Genomic DNA, 16,310 nt, shown 5'->3' with positions numbered 1-16,310 from the left:
GTCTCCCAAAGATGTCCCTTTAAAGCTCACGACTCTGATAGATTGTGCAATCCAGGCATTTGAAGCCCCTTGTTTCCTATTCGATGGAATATGGACTGGGAAAGCAGACTGCCGCGTCCAAGGTCAGTAATTATTTTCTCTAGTGGTCAGAGCGGCTTCTCAGCGGTGACATTGTAAATCTGAAGGAGGGGACAAGAGGCTACCGTGCAAGGATCATGGGGGGTCTCAGCTGCTATCAATGGATGTACACATGTACATGATTTGGGCCCCACTAAATTTTAATGGGCTCCGTCCGACGCGTGAATGCGATGAGCTCGCGCCTGGAGGCGCGTCATTCAAAAAGCCTGGGCTGCGACTCTGGTTTACTTACTTTCTCTCTCTCGGTGCCTACACAAACTCCAAACACATTACCTGCTTGCGCAAACCAACTACGACGCGATATCCACCAGAGATTCCCGGACGACCACTTCTTTCTATCTCACACTCCCCATAATCCGTTCAACAACTCTTCTCTTCACACATTCAGTAAGTCCTGCGAGGCGCGACAGTTGAGCACCTCCCCGCTTCTACGCGAACATACACTAAATCCAAAGCAGCAATGCTTGAGGCACGATTGGAGCAGGCGGGCATCCTGAAGAAGGTAGGAACAAGTTGCCCCAAATAGTTCCTTAGAATAGTGGGCTTTTCTGACATCTCGCTCGTCGAAAAGGTTGTCGATGCCATCAAGGACCTGGTTCAAGACTGCAACTTCGACTGCAATGACTCCGGCATCGCCCTGCAGGCCATGGACAACTCGCACGTCGCGCTCGTGTCCATGATGCTCAAAGCCGACAGCTTCGCGCCCTACCGGTGCGACCGCAACATCGCGCTGGGTGTCAACCTCACCTCCCTGACCAAGGTGCTCCGCGCCGCCCAGAACGACGACATGATGACCCTCAAGGCCGAGGACGCGCCCGACAGCCTGAACCTGGTCTTTGAGAACACCGAGAACGACCGCCTTACCGAGTATGACCTCAAGCTCATGGACATTGACCAGGAGCACCTGGGCATCCCCGAGACCGAGTACGCCGCTACGATCACCATGCCCTCGGCCGAATTCCGGAGAATCTGCACAGATCTGTTGGCCATGTCTGAGTCTGGTAAGAGCTTCAAACGGGATATACAAGTCACACGTGGTGTGTCACGGCTTGGCTAACATGAATCGACCGCGACAGTCACGATCGAGGCGAGCAAGGACGGTGTCAAGTTTGCCTGCAGCGGCGACATTGGCAACGGCTCCGTGACACTGCGCAGCCATCAAAACGTCGAGAAGCCTAAGGAGAACATCGAGATTGAGCTGAGCGAGCCTGTGTCCCTGACCTTCTCCCTCAAGTACCTGGTCAACTTCTGCAAGGCCTCGGCTCTGTCGGAACAAGTCAAGATTTGCCTCTCCAACGAGGTGCCTCTCCTGGTCGAGTACAGCGTGCAGGGCAACAGCTACCTGCGGTTCTACCTGGCCCCGAAGGTGAGCCTTTATCTACCTCTCCCAACTTCCTATCTGAGCTCGATGCTAATTACTTTCCTAATCGAACAGATTGGTGACGACGAGTAATTGTTTGGAAACTTGCTTTGATAGACGGGCGAGAATAGACACCGTGAGGCAGCAACGCCTTGCCACTCCGGAGAAAGTCCTGTGCAAGTCGCCTTCAAAGGGAACTACACCAATATCGTGATTGCGGGACACATTGGTTGGCCCGACTTCGCCTTCAAGAGCAGAGATATTACCTGGGCTCCTCCTTTTACGGGCGGATCTGTGAAAATTGGTGGACTCGAGCTTGTCTGGGCGTTGCAGGATAATGCACTGTTATCATCATAGAGAAGGGTAGTGCAGCAGCATCATGTTTGATACGATATGCGACGGTAATGAAAAAAAATGAGACCTCAAACACAGCACCTTTGAAGCGCATGTGCAAGTGAAAGTGTATGGTGTGTTTAGAGCGCAGCTGCAGCTATGCCAGGCAGGGTCACAACGTGGGGTTCCAGCGTCCCTCCCGAGATCCTATCCCCTGGCATCTAGATCACCGGCGCCGAGCCTGTCACTTTGCGGGGCACTTTTTTGTATGAGTCCGACGCCTTCGCTGTGTCATTCGAAATTTCTAGCACGCTTGCCGGTGATACCGTAATTGGGCGCGACATCGCACGTACGATCCTCCGTCTTCTGAAAGGATCTGAAATCTTGACTAGTCTAGTCCACTGCTGTAAAACTGCCTGTGTATTCCCAGACGTCGCTTGGTCTTCTGCGCTGCGCTTTCCCGTCACTGATCCGGGTGCATACATGTGCATACCAAAACCACCTGCACTTCGAATCCCAACCCGCCGCCACCCTACCACCCCTTTGGCTTTATGGGCAGCGTTAGCCAAGTCGCACCGAGGATGTCAGCCGATTTGCCAGTCCCAGAGACTCGCGTCCTCGCTGTTGCCAGTCATGTACGGAGACGTGCCCTCCTCTTCCCATGAGCACATACATCCACCCTCAACCCATACACACAAAGAGACAAAGATAGAGGCGTGCTGACAAGATGCGAAGGTTGTCTCTGGGTAAGTGCCGCACATCCCCCGCGAGGGTACGACTGAACGATCGACCGCTTCTCCCTGCTGATCACGGCGCTGGCCGCACCACAGATATGTCGGCAACAAGATTGCCGTCTTCGCGATGCAGTCGCTCGGCTGCGACGTCGCCGCGCTAAACACGGTGCAATTCAGTCAGTTCCCACCACCACCTCTCTCGATCTCATGTGCGCGCGCGCACGCGCATAGCCTGCAGATGAACCCGTCCTGACACTCTCCCACCGCGCGAAACAGGCAACCACACGGGCTACAAGCAGGTCAAGGGGACCAAGGTGTCAGCGCAGGAGATCACAGACCTCTACGATGGCCTGAAGCAGTCCTACCTCGACGACTTCGACATGATGCTCTCGGGATACATACCGGGCGCCGAGGCCGTGCAGGCCGTGGGCCGCATCGCGGCTGAGCTCAAGGCCAAGGCCAAGTCAAGGCCGGGGAGCTTCTTCTGGGTGCTGGATCCGGTGATGGGCGACAATGGAAGGCTGTACGTCGCCGACGACGTTGTGCCCGCGTACAAGTCCCTGCTTCCGCACGCGGACCTGATATTGCCGAACCAGTTCGAGGCTGAGTAAGTCTCGCCGCCCTCTCCTTCCAGCTTTGCCCGCCGGCTCTACGATTTGGCGCCCGGGAGCAGAAGAAAAGGAGGTGCTAACCGCGCGATTTGTACGAATATAGGCTCCTCTCCGACGTCAAAATCACAGACATGACCTCCCTGACGCGCGCCATCGAGGTGATCCACACCAAGTACCTCGTCCCGCACATAGTCCTGACCTCGGTGTCGCTCGACAACGACGGCGACGCGAGCGAGCCGGGCGCGGCCAGGACGCTCTCGGTCGTCGGCTCGACCATGACGGCGTCGACGCGCAAGCCGCGCGCGTTCAAGATCCGCTTCCCGGCCATCGACGCCTACTTCTCGGGCACGGGCGACATGTTCGCCGCGCTGATGGTCGTGCGGATGCGGCAGGCCGTGACGGCGGCGGGCGGGCCGGAGGCGGGGCTGGGCCGGACCGAGTCGTGGCTGAGCCCGGACGACGTCGACGCGCTGGACCTGCCGCTCGCGCGGGCGGCGGAGCGCGTCCTGGCTAGCATGCACGAGGTGCTGGCTGCGACGTGCGAGAGCATGAAGGCTGAGGTGAAGAGGGTCGAGGCGGACATTGGTGGGGATGACGAGAAGAGGATGCACCTGGCACGGTCGAAAGCCGCCGAGCTGAGGTTGGTTAGGCATCTTGGCTCCCTAAGGGAGCCAGTAGTCGAATTCAAAGCACAGAAGATGTAGATGTTGCAAAAGAGGAGCATATCTTGGTTAAACCCTGGGTGTTTATACTAGAAGTAGACGGAGCATCTGTTGCAAAAGCAGAATTGGACTAGACGAGCTAATATTGAATCTTGCATTTCCCATTATCTCGCCTCACAATTGCAGGCTGCACGAATTCTGTCTGTGGTGCATCTAATCCGATCATGCGGTCCTAGTAATGGACTCTCAAATATATGCAGATGTTCTTCCGCGTTGTCGCCTTTTCCCCGATGCCAATATCCTACGGGCTCGTAACCAAGCTGTGCAGTACCGATGCTTTTCTCACGTGTAAGCTCATCATCGTGATGGCAACCGAGGAGGCACAAGTCTCTCTCAGATAGCACTTCCCATCCAACACGCCTCTGAAAACCCGATGTATCTATCACTCCACGGCCAAGGCACGTCCTTGTTGGACTTGGCCTTGCCAACACCCGGAGGCACGGCAACAGCAGCGTCCACGGCCCTCTTCTTGTCCCGCAACCAAGCCCCCTAGGACGATGGTTTCTCAGCCGCAGCAGGGGCAGCAGCAGGCGCATCGGAGGCGCCGTCCGTCGTTCCGTTAGAGGTCGCCGCGGTGCCAAACCCGCCCGTGGACCCGAACCCACCTGCGCCCCGCACGCTCTCCTCCAGCTCGGCGACCTCTAGCACCTCCGGGGTGTAGATGCGCTCCAGGACGAGCTGCGCGATGCGGTCGCCCTCTGAGACGTTGAAGTCGGTGTCAGAAAGGTTGAACAGCAGAATCTTGACCTGTCCGCGGTAGTCTGCATCTATGACACCGGCGCCAGTGGTCAAAGAGTGCCTGAGTTTTGATGTTAATGACGTGCCCCCGGCATTCAAGTGAGCGACTTACTTGACTGCGAGGCCAGAACGGGGAGCGATGCGGCCATCTGTTGGGAAGTGATTAGCTTCTGGCAGGTCTATGTGCGCCCCTTGTCTTGCTGTTCTTTGTGCATGACTTACAAGTTCCAGCAGGTACTGCCATGCTGATGTCAGTGTCGACGACGGCCTTGCCCCGCGCGGGAATGACTGTTGCCTTGGCTGCGTAGATGTCGTAGCCGGCTGCGAAGGCACTGCCGCGGGTGGGCAGACGTGCCTTGTCAGACAGCTTCTTGATGAGGAGAGGAGGGGCCTGCTCCATTGTGGTGACAGGGACGGTGCTGCCGTTCTCTTGCGCCATCGTGCTAATGGTCGAAGTAGTTCCGTCGGTCTTGACGCGTTTGGCAGGGGGAGAGCTCGGTGGTGACTTGACTGAGTTGTTCTTGTCGGTGTTCATGTTACGTGAGAGAGGGTCGGGAGAGACGCAGTGTGCACGATGAGGGAAAGACTCAAGCGTTGTTGTTGCAACAGAGATTCATGGCCATGGTGGTCCCTTCTTTCAACTTTCACTTGAGCAAGGATATAAATGGAAACCGCGTTGCGTGGACGCGTTCGCTCCCCACAGTTTAATTGGCCAATTGGCCGGGAGGACCCACTCTTCAAGCAACTGGGTAAGCCTCACTGTTTCTCTACTATCTCTCCCAGAGAATATTTTGCTCTGTGTCTGATCGTGTTCTCGTGGAGACACTTTAGTACCCCTCGTCTCTAAGCCACACAGAGGCTCTAAGTCGACATTCGCAGCTCGACTTCATTATTGAGGTAGGAGACGGGAAGGCAGTACTGATCTACAGCTTTAGCTCCATTTTCACTTAGAACGCTGGAGATCATCGTCCCATGTTTCCATTTTCTCATCTATATCGCTGCTGAGCACCTGTAGGTAGACAACATGAGTAGATGAGTACGGGCATCAGACGAACCTGTCATCTAGAAGTTCAGGCAACGATACTACTACCGTGTCGAAACCAACGCTGTAAAACATAAAGCGACCGTCGACCAGTCATCTTCGCAGGATATTTCCTCACTACGGTGGAAACAGATGCCATCTCTGCACTTGACAGTATATACTATGATGATACCTCAAACTTGGGTACTTTCGGCCCAGCATTCGAGAAGGCGAGCCTTGATCACAAGTGCCGGCTCAGGCTTTGATTTCGCCAAGAATTGGGACTTGGCGCACTGCTTTCCCTGTTGGAGTGAGTGAAGCCAAGCCAGACTTGCGTCTGCAAGTAGTATGCAAGAAGTCGATGTAAACGTTGTCATATGAATGTTTGGCACCGAGGTGTTTGAGCGACCTGCATAACATGTCTACTACAGCTTGTCAAACGCCTCCTGTTGTTATGCTGGGCGTCGTTCCGTCTGACTAGCACTGATCGACAGTGTCGGGTTTGATTGACAGCGGAGCGAAACGAGGAACGACACAAGGTGGCCTAGATCATCCCGTCAGAGCGCCTAATCGCCAATCTCTCGGCCAAAGTCCACGAGTCGCAGGCGCTTTGAATCTCTTGGATGGAATTCGGCAACCTTCGATCGAACAAGCAATCGCACGGCCGCCGACTCGTCAGAAACATGGACATATGCATCCGAGCTCGAACTCCCAGAATCCATAAGGCTATTCATGAGCTCCTCCGTGAGTCTCTGCATCTCTTCTCTGGCTGCAGCCCGCTTGTCACTCTCATCGTTGTCCCTGCCTTCTCGTTCTTGGCCGCCATCAAACATGTCGTCAATCCTCCGCTGCCTCTTGTCCGTGCCAGCGTCTGGCTTGGATTTCTTCCGCTTGCCCCTTGCGCTGAAGCCGGCTTCTAGATCGTCTGAGTCGATTTCCATCATGTCACCAGCCACAGGGCCGCCGCTCTGCTCAGCGGCCAACATCAAGGCTAGTTGCTCATCGATAAATTTCTTCAGGGCCTTCAACAGCTTGGATGTATCGGCATCGGTCTCTTTGATACTCTTCTTGAGCTCTGAGATCCGTTCCCGGGTAACCTGTTTGGGACTCATGGCCGACCTCGACTCAATGCCCTCGTGTAGTGATTGTATTCGCTTCTCCAGCGCTTTGGTCAGGGCTGTTTGATCTGACAAATTTGCCTTCTCAGCATCCAGCCTTTCTTGGGCATCTTGAAGTGACAGTTTCTGTGAAGCGAGGAATTTCCTCGATTCGGTGATTGTCGAATTCGTGGTACGCAGAGCTACGAGTGCAGACACGACAGAGTCAGGGAACGGTAAGAACGGTTCCGACGCAGCAACATCTCGGTAGGCTCCAGCTACGGCGTGCAATTGCTTGCTTGTACCGATTTGTCCACTAGGATTCTGTTTCCCATGGCTCCTCCGTGCAATTGCAGCGCACTTCTCATTCTCCTGGGTTGTAGTCAGCATGAGGCGTCTATTTTCTCACGTAGAGTGGTGACAGACCTCTGCAAGTGCTCGCTTCAGCTGCTCAACCTTCTTTTGCAACTCTCTCCTGGAGCGCTCCAAGTAACCTGGGTGCAGGTCTTCGCTGGTCAAGGCTGCAGCGGATTCTTCCATCTCGAGCAGACTGAGCGCCGCCGTCGCGTCGAGAACGCGTCGGATGAAGCTACCCCAGATGCAGATTTTGGGCGGGATGGCTCTGGGGCTGTCAGGAGCGACGAGCTCGGTCCGATTGGCCAAGGCCCAGCTTGACGAATCAGCTCAGCTAGGGGTAGCTTTGTGAAGCAAGGGTCTAGAAGAAGGGTTTCAAGGAGATCTCAAGTGTGCATGTAGCATTTATGCGCCCAGCGAGCCCCAGCGAGCACACGGCAGCGATGGCAGATCCGGAAGACGGGAAGGAGGTGCCGCCGTATGCAAATCCCAGGCAGAAGTGCTTCATGGGTATTGCCATCCACAGCACACCTGCAGTACCCGTGCAGGCCTGGACGTGAGACAGGTGGAGGGAAATGTGTCGACGGGCTGGACAGAGCTCGAGTGACCGACCATTGGCATGTGCTTCTTGTTTCCTCATTCCGCAGTAAGATGATGCTCAATGGAAGCGGCTGACGTTTCCCGTCTCATTCTAACATCGATATACCGGCAGAGATGTTAGTTGCCGTTAGAGGCTACCTAGGATTTGGAGCTGCGCCCAAGTGCCAGGTGGCAGTCAAGAGCCGTCCCGTCTCCACTTCATCAGAACTTTGTGTAGCCTAGCACCCCTAGCCTGCCACGGCCAGAGCCTGCAGACAGCCCAGAGGCGCTGGGGAGCGTGCACGGGCCAGAGACCCATAATATTTGACCTCCTGCTCTGCCAGTCCACACCCTGCTGTGAAGGGGCAAGCCCGCCGACGGCACGGCACACCTCTCCTCCAGTTTCATCCCAACCAGCTTCTTTCACTGTGAGTCTCTGAATCCCCTCCCCACCCCTTCCGGCAAACCAAAGCACAAGCATCAGCGGCCTGCTGCATTGCCTTACGCGACGTCCGAACTCGCCTGGGGCAAGTTTACGCCTTTTCACCGCGACCCCACCACCGCTCACTTCACCCGTCAACCTCTTTCCTGTCCGTCCCCGTCGCCCAAATCTCTACCTCCCGCTGCACCACCACCCAAGATTCCCCTTTGGCGATCAATCACCCAGACCCTCGTCGCCACCGTCTGCGCCAGTCACTGTTGACCACTAACCCCCCTCCCTAGCTTGTGGTACACAGTACCCACAGATCGTCCCTCTATTTTTGCCCCGTTGGCAGTACGGTACGTGTAGCCCTAAGGTGTTCCTGCGGCCTCTTCTCCGTCCTGTTTCAGCAATCACCTCCCCTACCCAGCTCCCCCCAGCTTCCTCCCCAGCTCCCGTCAATGTTGATATTCCCCAGTTCTCATCACATCGCAACTCTTGTTTCGCACCTTCCTTCCCTTCTCTGCTTGTCAAACACTCGCCGATAGGGACACACACATCTAACGTGGTGCAGACAGACGAGGCCCAGTATCGACCGCGGCATCGAGCTAGCTCTAAGCCAGCCAACAGAAAAAGCGAGTTGGCCAATTGCCAAAGACGGCCACCTCGGGTGCTTGCTGCTGTTTGTGACGGAGCAAAAAGGTTTGAGATCTGGTTCTCTCGGTATCTTGCCTGCCTGCCTGCCTTACACTCTCAAGCCTCACCGTACCCGTCACCTTCTTCTGAGTTCTTTGAGCGCCTGCTTCAGCATATCAACTCTTCATCTTGCGCCTCCCTTGACTACATCTACCCGAACTCAAGCCTCAGCCTCAACCACAACCACAATATCTTTGGCCCGCACATCGCCTCGCCCTACCTCCCGACCAAAGCTGCACCCATCATCCATCTGAAGCAGTTATCAGAGGAGGTTGTCTTCCCAGCACTTCACCTCTTCCGCAGTGTCAGCATTCGCCCTCCGCGATAGTTTCACCCGGCCTTCACTTCACCCCCGAGACCTCGATCCCAGTTGCCCAGCAGTCCGTCCGATCCATCTACACCCACTCCCGACGCGCCACTACACCTGCACGTTTTCCTTGCGAATCCGCCCCCACAGGTGTAGATAAGACCAAAAATTCAATTCAATACGATTTCTCCCAAAACAACGGCCGCATTTCTGCTTTGCAAATCAATATGTCGGCGTCACCCCCAACTCAGTCCGCAAAGCGGCCCCTCGAGGAGACCTCATCCCCGTCCCGAACCGACCAACCAGATGCGAAGCGGCCTGCCCTAGACAAGGTCCTTCGTGGCGAGGAAGAGGAGGTTCAGGTCAAGGCCGATGTCCCCTCCGAGAACGGGCATGAAGAGAACGTGGAGACACCAGTTGCCGAGGCCAGCTCGAACGGCGAGACCAAGGCAAACGGAGACAACGTTGAGCCCCAAGAGGCTCAGGGTGATGCTGTGGCGCCCGACGCCGCCACGGAGACCAAGCCTATCGTGAGCACTAGCTCCCTGGGCGGCGGCAACTCGGCCCCGGCCGCTTCCGCCCATGACGAGACAGCTTGGATCCACATCAGAGCCGTGATCACGAGCCCTGAGGCTGCTACTATCATTGGAAAGGGAGGCGAGAATGTCTCCAAGATCAGGCAAATGTCCAATGCGAAGTGCACTGTCAGCGACTACCAGAAAGGCGCCATAGAGCGGATCCTTACTGTGAGCGGTAGTGTTGATGCTGTGGCCAAGGCGTTTGGATTGATTATTCGTACCCTGAACAATGAGCCGCTGGCCGAAGCCTCGAACCCACAGTCGAAGACCTATCCACTTCGACTGCTCATCCCGTCCATACTGATTGGTTCCATCATTGGGAAAGGTGGTGCCCGCATCAAGGAGATTCAGGAGGCTTCTGGTGCTCGACTCAATGCATCAGATTCGGTTCTTCCCCTCTCCACAGAGCGCTCCCTGGTTGTCATGGGTGTCGCCGATGCTGTTCATATTGCTACGTATTATGTCGCCAGCACGCTGCTCGAGCAGCTCAACGAGCGTTTTGGCGGCCCTGCTGCATCTGCTTACGCAACGCGGAGCGGTGGTCCGGCCGGAGCCATTCCGGGAGGGATGCAAGTAGTCCCTTACATGCCTCAACCTGCTGGTGGAAACTTTGGTCGAAGCGAAAACTACGCAAGGAACCAACCTCGCCATGACCCGCGCGGTCAACAGATGCCGCAGTCATACATGCCTCCGTACGGGGGCCAGCCACACCCTGCCCAGCCAAACCCGGCTGTTCCCATGCACTATGGTGGTGCTCAAGCCGGAGCAGCCTATGGACCGGCGGCTCACATGCAACAGCCTCACCATGGCCCTCACGTTGGCGCACACCCACATGGCGGCCCTCAAGCTCAACAGCCGATGCACGGTGGTGGTGGAATGCCTGGAGCCCCTCTCACACAGCAGATCTACATTCCCAACGATATGGTCGGCGCCATCATTGGCAAGGGAGGCCAGAAGATCAACGAGATCCGGCAAATCAGTGGCAGCGTCATCAAGATCAACGAGCCCCAGGATAACAGCAACGAACGCCTCGTCACCATTACCGGCACAGAGGAGTGCAACCGCATGGCCCTGTACATGCTGTACTCCAGACTCGGTGAGACCTCTAACAAGGGACCGGTCCCTCCAGCGCGAGGCTAACCTTCCGACGCAGAGAGCGAAAAGCATCGTATTTAGAGGTAACAACAAGCCTGGTAGGCGGAACCGAAACTTCTGCACTGGGCTCCGTGCTTACTGGAGCATCCCGACACACCTTGACAGACAGGTTTGCGCATTCGTTTCGCGGAGTATTTCGGACTGAATGAGACTGGAAGTCTGAGTGGGAGGAGTTATGACGGTTTCTAAAAACATTGGCCTTCCCGTCTGCGGATACACACATGGAGCACACTTCGGGGTTTATGACTTCATTAGTTCCAGCCGACTTGCATGGCAAAAGTCTTTCTAATGACACATTCTTTCATTTCTACACTGATGCCCTCGTCCTGTCGTCCTCGCTCTTTGATCATCGTCCACCGTCCTAGTTCGCGGCCGTCATCCTCATCTACCTCGTGTTGTACATTGCCTGAATCACAAGTCCCGTTCCAACATTCCCATTGATCATGACCGTATCTACAAAGTAATCATCCACGTGCCAACTGCCTACTCTCCCGTGCTTGGGCACACATTCCTATCTCTCTAGCTGAACAGCACTTGCACATCCTCGAGTTGAGGCCCCACCACTCTAACCTGCTTGCGGATGAAGTCCATTCGATCCTCCTGGTGCATCCTCCTGGCCCGTCGAGTCATGATGCTGCAGCTTTCGCATTGTTGCTTCTGGGCACGGTTCTCTTGGCTAATGTGGGAATGATTGCAGGGTGTTCATCGATGACAAATGAGTCTGTTGAGCTCTTTACGCGAATACGGATATGTGGGCGTTGATCGACTCGCCATTTATTTCAACGAGCAATCCTTGCAAAATCGCTTCGGACGAGATGGTTGAACCAGCATTATACAATGTGACTATAAATACCACAGCGTAAAAGTAAGTACTTCTTCATATTGAACAACCCCGCGAGAGCTTCTTAACGAAGAGCTTGAGACTCTGCAAAGCAGGTCGTCATGCTTTGCTTGTAGACTACTACCATTGCCTCACTACCATTGCCTGGCTCGCATGCGAAGCGGCAGTGAGTTTTCGCAGTCTACTTTATAATATTAGCAATTGGAAAGAGTCTGTAAGTTCGGGGTAAGTGGTTAGAAACATCTGACATTTACTAGATCCGAACATATTAATTTGTGACCTCTGACAAACTTCTGGAGACGGTTTGGTTGTTGGACAATAGATAGAATCTCGACGGATTCCGCGTATTAATGCAGCATAAACTTGTCCCAGAAGATCGCACGTAGCCAGACACATGCGAAGTTTTTGAAAATATTCATTTCAATCTCTTTCGTCAATCTGTGACTATATGATTCTGACATCATGCAACATGCAGTATAAAACAATCCCAATCAGCGCCAAACTGTGCCAACCTTATTCTCCGTGTCCATAGCATACAATGCATGTCATCAGCTGCGCTACTCAATCTCACGCCGCACCTTATTCGCTTGTAGAAGTAACAGTCTCTAAGACGATGAAGGTCCCCGTACCCAGCTGCGGTCCAAAACTATTAGCCATATCGCTCTTGCGTGTAATATTTTTCTTTACTCAGCCACTTACTTATTCCACATCTTCCCAATCAGACCAGGAGGCGGCCTCTGCTCATTTAAACTCTGACGACGTGCAATGAGGCTGGGGTCATTGGGGCGCTTGTTCTCGTGTAGGGATGCGAACAGTGAGGCGGAGCCGCGGCGACCTGACCTGGTTGGGAAGACTGGGGAGGCAGTGGAGGAGTCGGAGGAGACGGAGTTGGAGCGTTCGGTCTTATCCATGGTGAAGGTATTCAAAGCTCTTGTCTTGTGGTAAAATGGTGTCTTTCTTAGTGACTCTCAGGTTTAATAGTGTATGTAGGTTTATTGTAGATGATAGGATTACTCAAGATACCAATGAATGAAGACAGAGGGGAGCGGGGTATTTAACTGATCGCGATGGGAGTCTCCTAGGCATCCAGGCCGACAGAGATGGCTCAAGCTCTCGCTTGTGGACGTACCATGCGTCGCAGCGAGAACGAACGAGCTGGGAATAAGCTTTCACAGCGTCAACCCTGATGATCTCACCAATGAGGTGATCACCGTCTCAACCCAGGCCATGACGGAGCCGCCAATCTAGCCCCTGATCGGGACAATGACGATGATGGTTGGGGGAGCCCGTCCCAAGGGGGCAAGGATCCTACCGCGAGCCCGTCTGCCGCCTGGACCACGGAGGGCCTGAAGTCCGTCCGTACGTCTTATTGGGATACATTTCATAGTGGTCAGAAAGGCACGACGGCAGGTGTACCCTTCACCTTGGGACATAACACTACCCCGCAACAACTACTAATCGAATGATGGTCGCGTGCCGCTGAGACGCGAGAAACGCTGACCGATTGGGGGAGCTGACCAAGCAAATAGGCAGTGTCCTCCTCTCCTGTAGCTAACCGATCCGGCCATTGACTCAATGGCCCCAGAATCCATACGATCGCGGGTTCCAGAGGGTCTAGCCTTCAATGCCTTGACCGTCGCCAGCCCAGATCGAAGCCTGGGAGAAATGCTAGACCATATCCTAGGGGGGAATGACGAACGACTGACTAGTGCTGCCGCATGGCCTGATCGAGCTAATAAGTCTCCAGAGACTATCATCGAACTGGCCGCCCTGCCGTTTCAGAAGCTACTTACAGCAGCTAAGGGGCTGCTAAAACAAGGGAGACATATGTGTGTGTTTTGGCGCTGATCCGGACGGGTGAATCGAGTGAATCGGCCGTGACGATCGGAGCCGCTGTCGCTGCAGTGTCGATGACGATGGCGTGGTTCAGCCATCGGCCGCCAAGTGGGTCCCGCCTGAATCTCAGGGTCCGGGGCGACTGGGGGGTGGTCCGATTGTGGGGTACGGGTGCCCTGGGCTAATGCAGCCCTGGTGATGGGTGGGCTGGGCTCTTGTCTTGAGGCTTCCGAGCCCACACCAGCGGCTTCACCCGTCAAGAAATTCAACGGTACAAGCACTTGGACGTTTGGATTTCGTCAAAATCGAAGGCAACGGCAATGGTGAGCCAGGCGAGGTTTGTCAATTGGAGAAGCCTGTGGTTGAACAGGCACAGAGCCTGGATCACGATCATAAGCATGACGACCACTCCAATACGTGTAAGACGATTGGCTGTTCCTCCCTCACCCAGCTGTTGATGACCTCGCACCACACAACTCCACATGTTCCGCTCGGTAAATACCGAGTGACTTGCCGTGTCATATATACACGTCGCTTCTTATTTTGCTATAGCGCATTGATAAGGTTTCAACTGTCATTCAGTTAATCATTTTCCTGATAGTATCACAGACCTTAGAGTAGCCCACTACCACTGTCTACCTGCTTGGGTGCCACTAAGACGATCTCACTTACGGAGCATTTTGACAAAATGGAATTTAGTTATGCTCTTGCCATGCATATGAGCAAGGGTCACCAGCTATATGTTGGTGACCTCCTAATCTCGAGCCCTTCTTCCCCTGTCAGCGCCGTGGGTGTCAGTCGGTGCCTGGGCGGGGGTTCCGAGCAGTCCGTCATTTGTGTTCTCAAGAAACCTTCGACCTTTCGGGTAACCTTTTGAAGAGACTTTCTTCAGTTCTAGACTCTGGGTACGACATTCTAGTTATATTCGCCAAAGTCTATGGTGAGCACGGATCCCAGTAGCTGAGAGTGGTCGCTTTGGTGGTCTTGAGAGAGCTCGATAGAGTTGACCTTGTCAGTGGATATATCCTCATCTCTACGATCATTTCGTCAGTCTATCGACGGACAGCAACATGACAGGTCGACAGGACTGACTATGCACGGGTGGATGAGTGATCCTCCTTCTACGAATCGCCTTTCCTTAGCAATGGCGACCTGTGTTTGTTTCTTTCACTGATTCTGGATCCGATCAAAGAACGGATACTCGCAGCCAGTCGAGAGTCGCAGTTAAGCGTGCCACAAACCTCGTGAGGGCTGAATGGAAGAGATTGAGCCTTCCGAGTCGGACCCGTGGGTTTTCCACTGCGCGAAGTTTGCAATTTCTTGATGTCATTTTCAATTTGATGCGGAGAATTCAAGTAATCCCTTCTCTTATTCATCATATGGCCCATATTTGATGCCTTTGAACTGACTCTGGTAAGTGCCCATTATGTTACCGTAGAAATCTGTAAAAAAGACAAGTAAATGCCAATCTATCAAATTGATTAAACTGCTCTCAATTTCAATTGGAGCGTTTGATCGAAGCATCAGAGGTGCGCCGTCCCCGTCCCCGGAAAATTTGTCAGCCGGTAGCAGTCAATAATCGGCTTCCCCTCGGCCATTATCATCACTCCCACGGCGACCACCGAGTTCATCCACTCATACGGACTTCCGCCAGCTGCCTCGAACGTGATCTGCGTGAAATACTCCGCCTGATCCTGCGCAATAGTCAAAGGCTTGCCTTGCGCAGGTGGCCAAGCGCCCTCTGCGCCCTCCACAGGTGGTCCTCCCGTCACGGTCCCCACGGCATTGACCAAGATGAAATGGCCATCGTCGGTCTTGAGTGTATAACGAGCATTGAGCTTGGTTGGTGACTGTCGCCCTGTTAGCGATTTGCCGCCAGCGTGCTGTGATTGAGGGCCGTAAACCTGCCTTGGGAGAATCTATGCGTTGCGCCCAGTCTGCACCGCTATTCTTTACAATTTCGCCTTTGATCTGCGGCCCTCGCACCGTACCGCCAGTGATTGGGAGCACTATGCGTGAGATGCCGGTGCCGTGGACGTTTGGGATTGGAGATGCCCCTGGATCCATCTCTGCCACGATCCGGTATATGAACTCGAGGTGCGGCATGCGCATTGGGGGCTCGCCCGATGAGAACTCGTTGCCCGGAGAGGACGTATGCTTTGGTGTCATATTATTGGTTGAGGTCTTAAGAAACAGGTTAAGTATACTTTAAATGTAGTACGTATGAGTGATAGCTGATTCTTATGTCGGTTCTCCTCAGTTGTGAGGGCTGTTGGGGTTGGAAGCGCGGTTAGTATATCGGCATAGGGACATCCGAAATACCTCGGCAGCTACTTATTCCGACTCAGCATGATGCGGCTGTACCATCGGAGCAACATCGCTGTTCCGCAGGACAGCCCAGTTTCTTTTGACTCTTTCATATTGGAAAAGGCGCGTGTGTGACTTGCGGTAATCTGATTATATTTCAGTCGTTCTCAGGCGGGCCGGGGCGAGGGCCCAGGGCCTGAACCCAATTTGGTGACTGGGGCGAAGGGAGAGATGTTGCATATGTTCCCTATTTGTACCTAGGTATCCAAGAAATACTCTCGCCCGTCTACAAGTCTACCGCAAGTTCTTTTTGTTAATTTTCTCTCATTGAAAAACAGAAGCCTTATCGGTATGATCATATTCATGATATAAAATACGTGAGAGTTGATTCACTGCAAGCAGGGTTGGGAGCAGCCTAGTCGAAAGACCTAAAGTTTGTTAGCTTACTGGTCCCTCAGAACAAGAAGCTATTCTAATTCATT

At 54.1% G+C, this 16,310-nt stretch overlaps 7 protein-coding genes across 7 annotated transcripts; 3 read left to right on the top strand and 4 right to left on the bottom strand.

Annotated features, from left to right (window-relative positions):
- Positions 1-598: 598 nt before the first annotated feature.
- J7T55_008376 (proliferating cell nuclear antigen) lies at positions 599-1,591 on the top strand (the record flags this gene model as incomplete). The annotated part of the gene is made up of 4 exons (XM_053138687.1): positions 599-640; positions 710-1,139; positions 1,215-1,504; positions 1,574-1,591. The coding sequence occupies 4 exons, from the start codon at positions 599-601 to the stop codon at positions 1,589-1,591; spliced, it is 780 nt and encodes a 259-aa protein (XP_052997652.1).
- An 821-nt stretch (positions 1,592-2,412) lies between these two features.
- J7T55_008375 (pyridoxine kinase) lies at positions 2,413-3,880 on the top strand (the record flags this gene model as incomplete). Its single annotated transcript, XM_053138686.1, has 5 exons — positions 2,413-2,466; positions 2,567-2,577; positions 2,662-2,741; positions 2,842-3,172; positions 3,280-3,880. 5 exons carry the CDS (start codon positions 2,413-2,415, stop codon positions 3,878-3,880), a joined length of 1,077 nt encoding a protein of 358 aa, XP_052997651.1.
- Positions 3,881-4,387: 507 nt separating this feature from the next.
- On the bottom strand, positions 4,388-5,171 carry J7T55_008374 (deoxyuridine 5triphosphate nucleotidohydrolase; the record flags this gene model as incomplete). The annotated part of the gene is made up of 3 exons (XM_053138685.1): positions 4,388-4,697; positions 4,749-4,785; positions 4,859-5,171. The coding sequence occupies 3 exons, from the start codon at positions 5,169-5,171 to the stop codon at positions 4,388-4,390; spliced, it is 660 nt and encodes a 219-aa protein (XP_052997650.1).
- A 1,052-nt stretch (positions 5,172-6,223) lies between these two features.
- Positions 6,224-7,748, bottom strand: J7T55_008373 (uncharacterized protein; the record flags this gene model as incomplete). The annotated part of the gene is made up of 3 exons (XM_053138683.1): positions 6,224-7,126; positions 7,181-7,424; positions 7,543-7,748. The coding sequence occupies 3 exons, from the start codon at positions 7,746-7,748 to the stop codon at positions 6,224-6,226; spliced, it is 1,353 nt and encodes a 450-aa protein (XP_052997649.1).
- Positions 7,749-9,338: 1,590 nt separating this feature from the next.
- Positions 9,339-10,829, top strand: J7T55_008372 (hnrnp protein e2; the record flags this gene model as incomplete). Its single annotated transcript, XM_053138682.1, has 1 exon — positions 9,339-10,829. One exon carries the CDS (start codon positions 9,339-9,341, stop codon positions 10,827-10,829), a length of 1,491 nt encoding a protein of 496 aa, XP_052997648.1.
- A 1,461-nt stretch (positions 10,830-12,290) lies between these two features.
- Positions 12,291-12,596, bottom strand: J7T55_008371 (uncharacterized protein; the record flags this gene model as incomplete). The annotated part of the gene is made up of 2 exons (XM_053138681.1): positions 12,291-12,318; positions 12,385-12,596. 2 exons carry the CDS (start codon positions 12,594-12,596, stop codon positions 12,291-12,293), a joined length of 240 nt encoding a protein of 79 aa, XP_052997647.1.
- Positions 12,597-15,044: 2,448 nt separating this feature from the next.
- On the bottom strand, positions 15,045-15,690 carry J7T55_008370 (uncharacterized protein; the record flags this gene model as incomplete). Its single annotated transcript, XM_053138680.1, has 2 exons — positions 15,045-15,371; positions 15,478-15,690. 2 exons carry the CDS (start codon positions 15,688-15,690, stop codon positions 15,045-15,047), a joined length of 540 nt encoding a protein of 179 aa, XP_052997646.1.
- Positions 15,691-16,310: the final 620 nt, after the last annotated feature.

Source organism: Diaporthe amygdali (genome assembly GCF_026229845.1).
Source record: "Diaporthe amygdali strain CAA958 chromosome Unknown NODE_4_length_2575358_cov_65_588622, whole genome shotgun sequence".
Taxonomy (NCBI): Eukaryota; Fungi; Ascomycota; class Sordariomycetes; order Diaporthales; family Diaporthaceae; genus Diaporthe; species Diaporthe amygdali.
The sequence above is the reverse complement of the archived record's forward strand: the minus strand, read 5'-3'. Positions and strand labels throughout refer to the sequence as shown.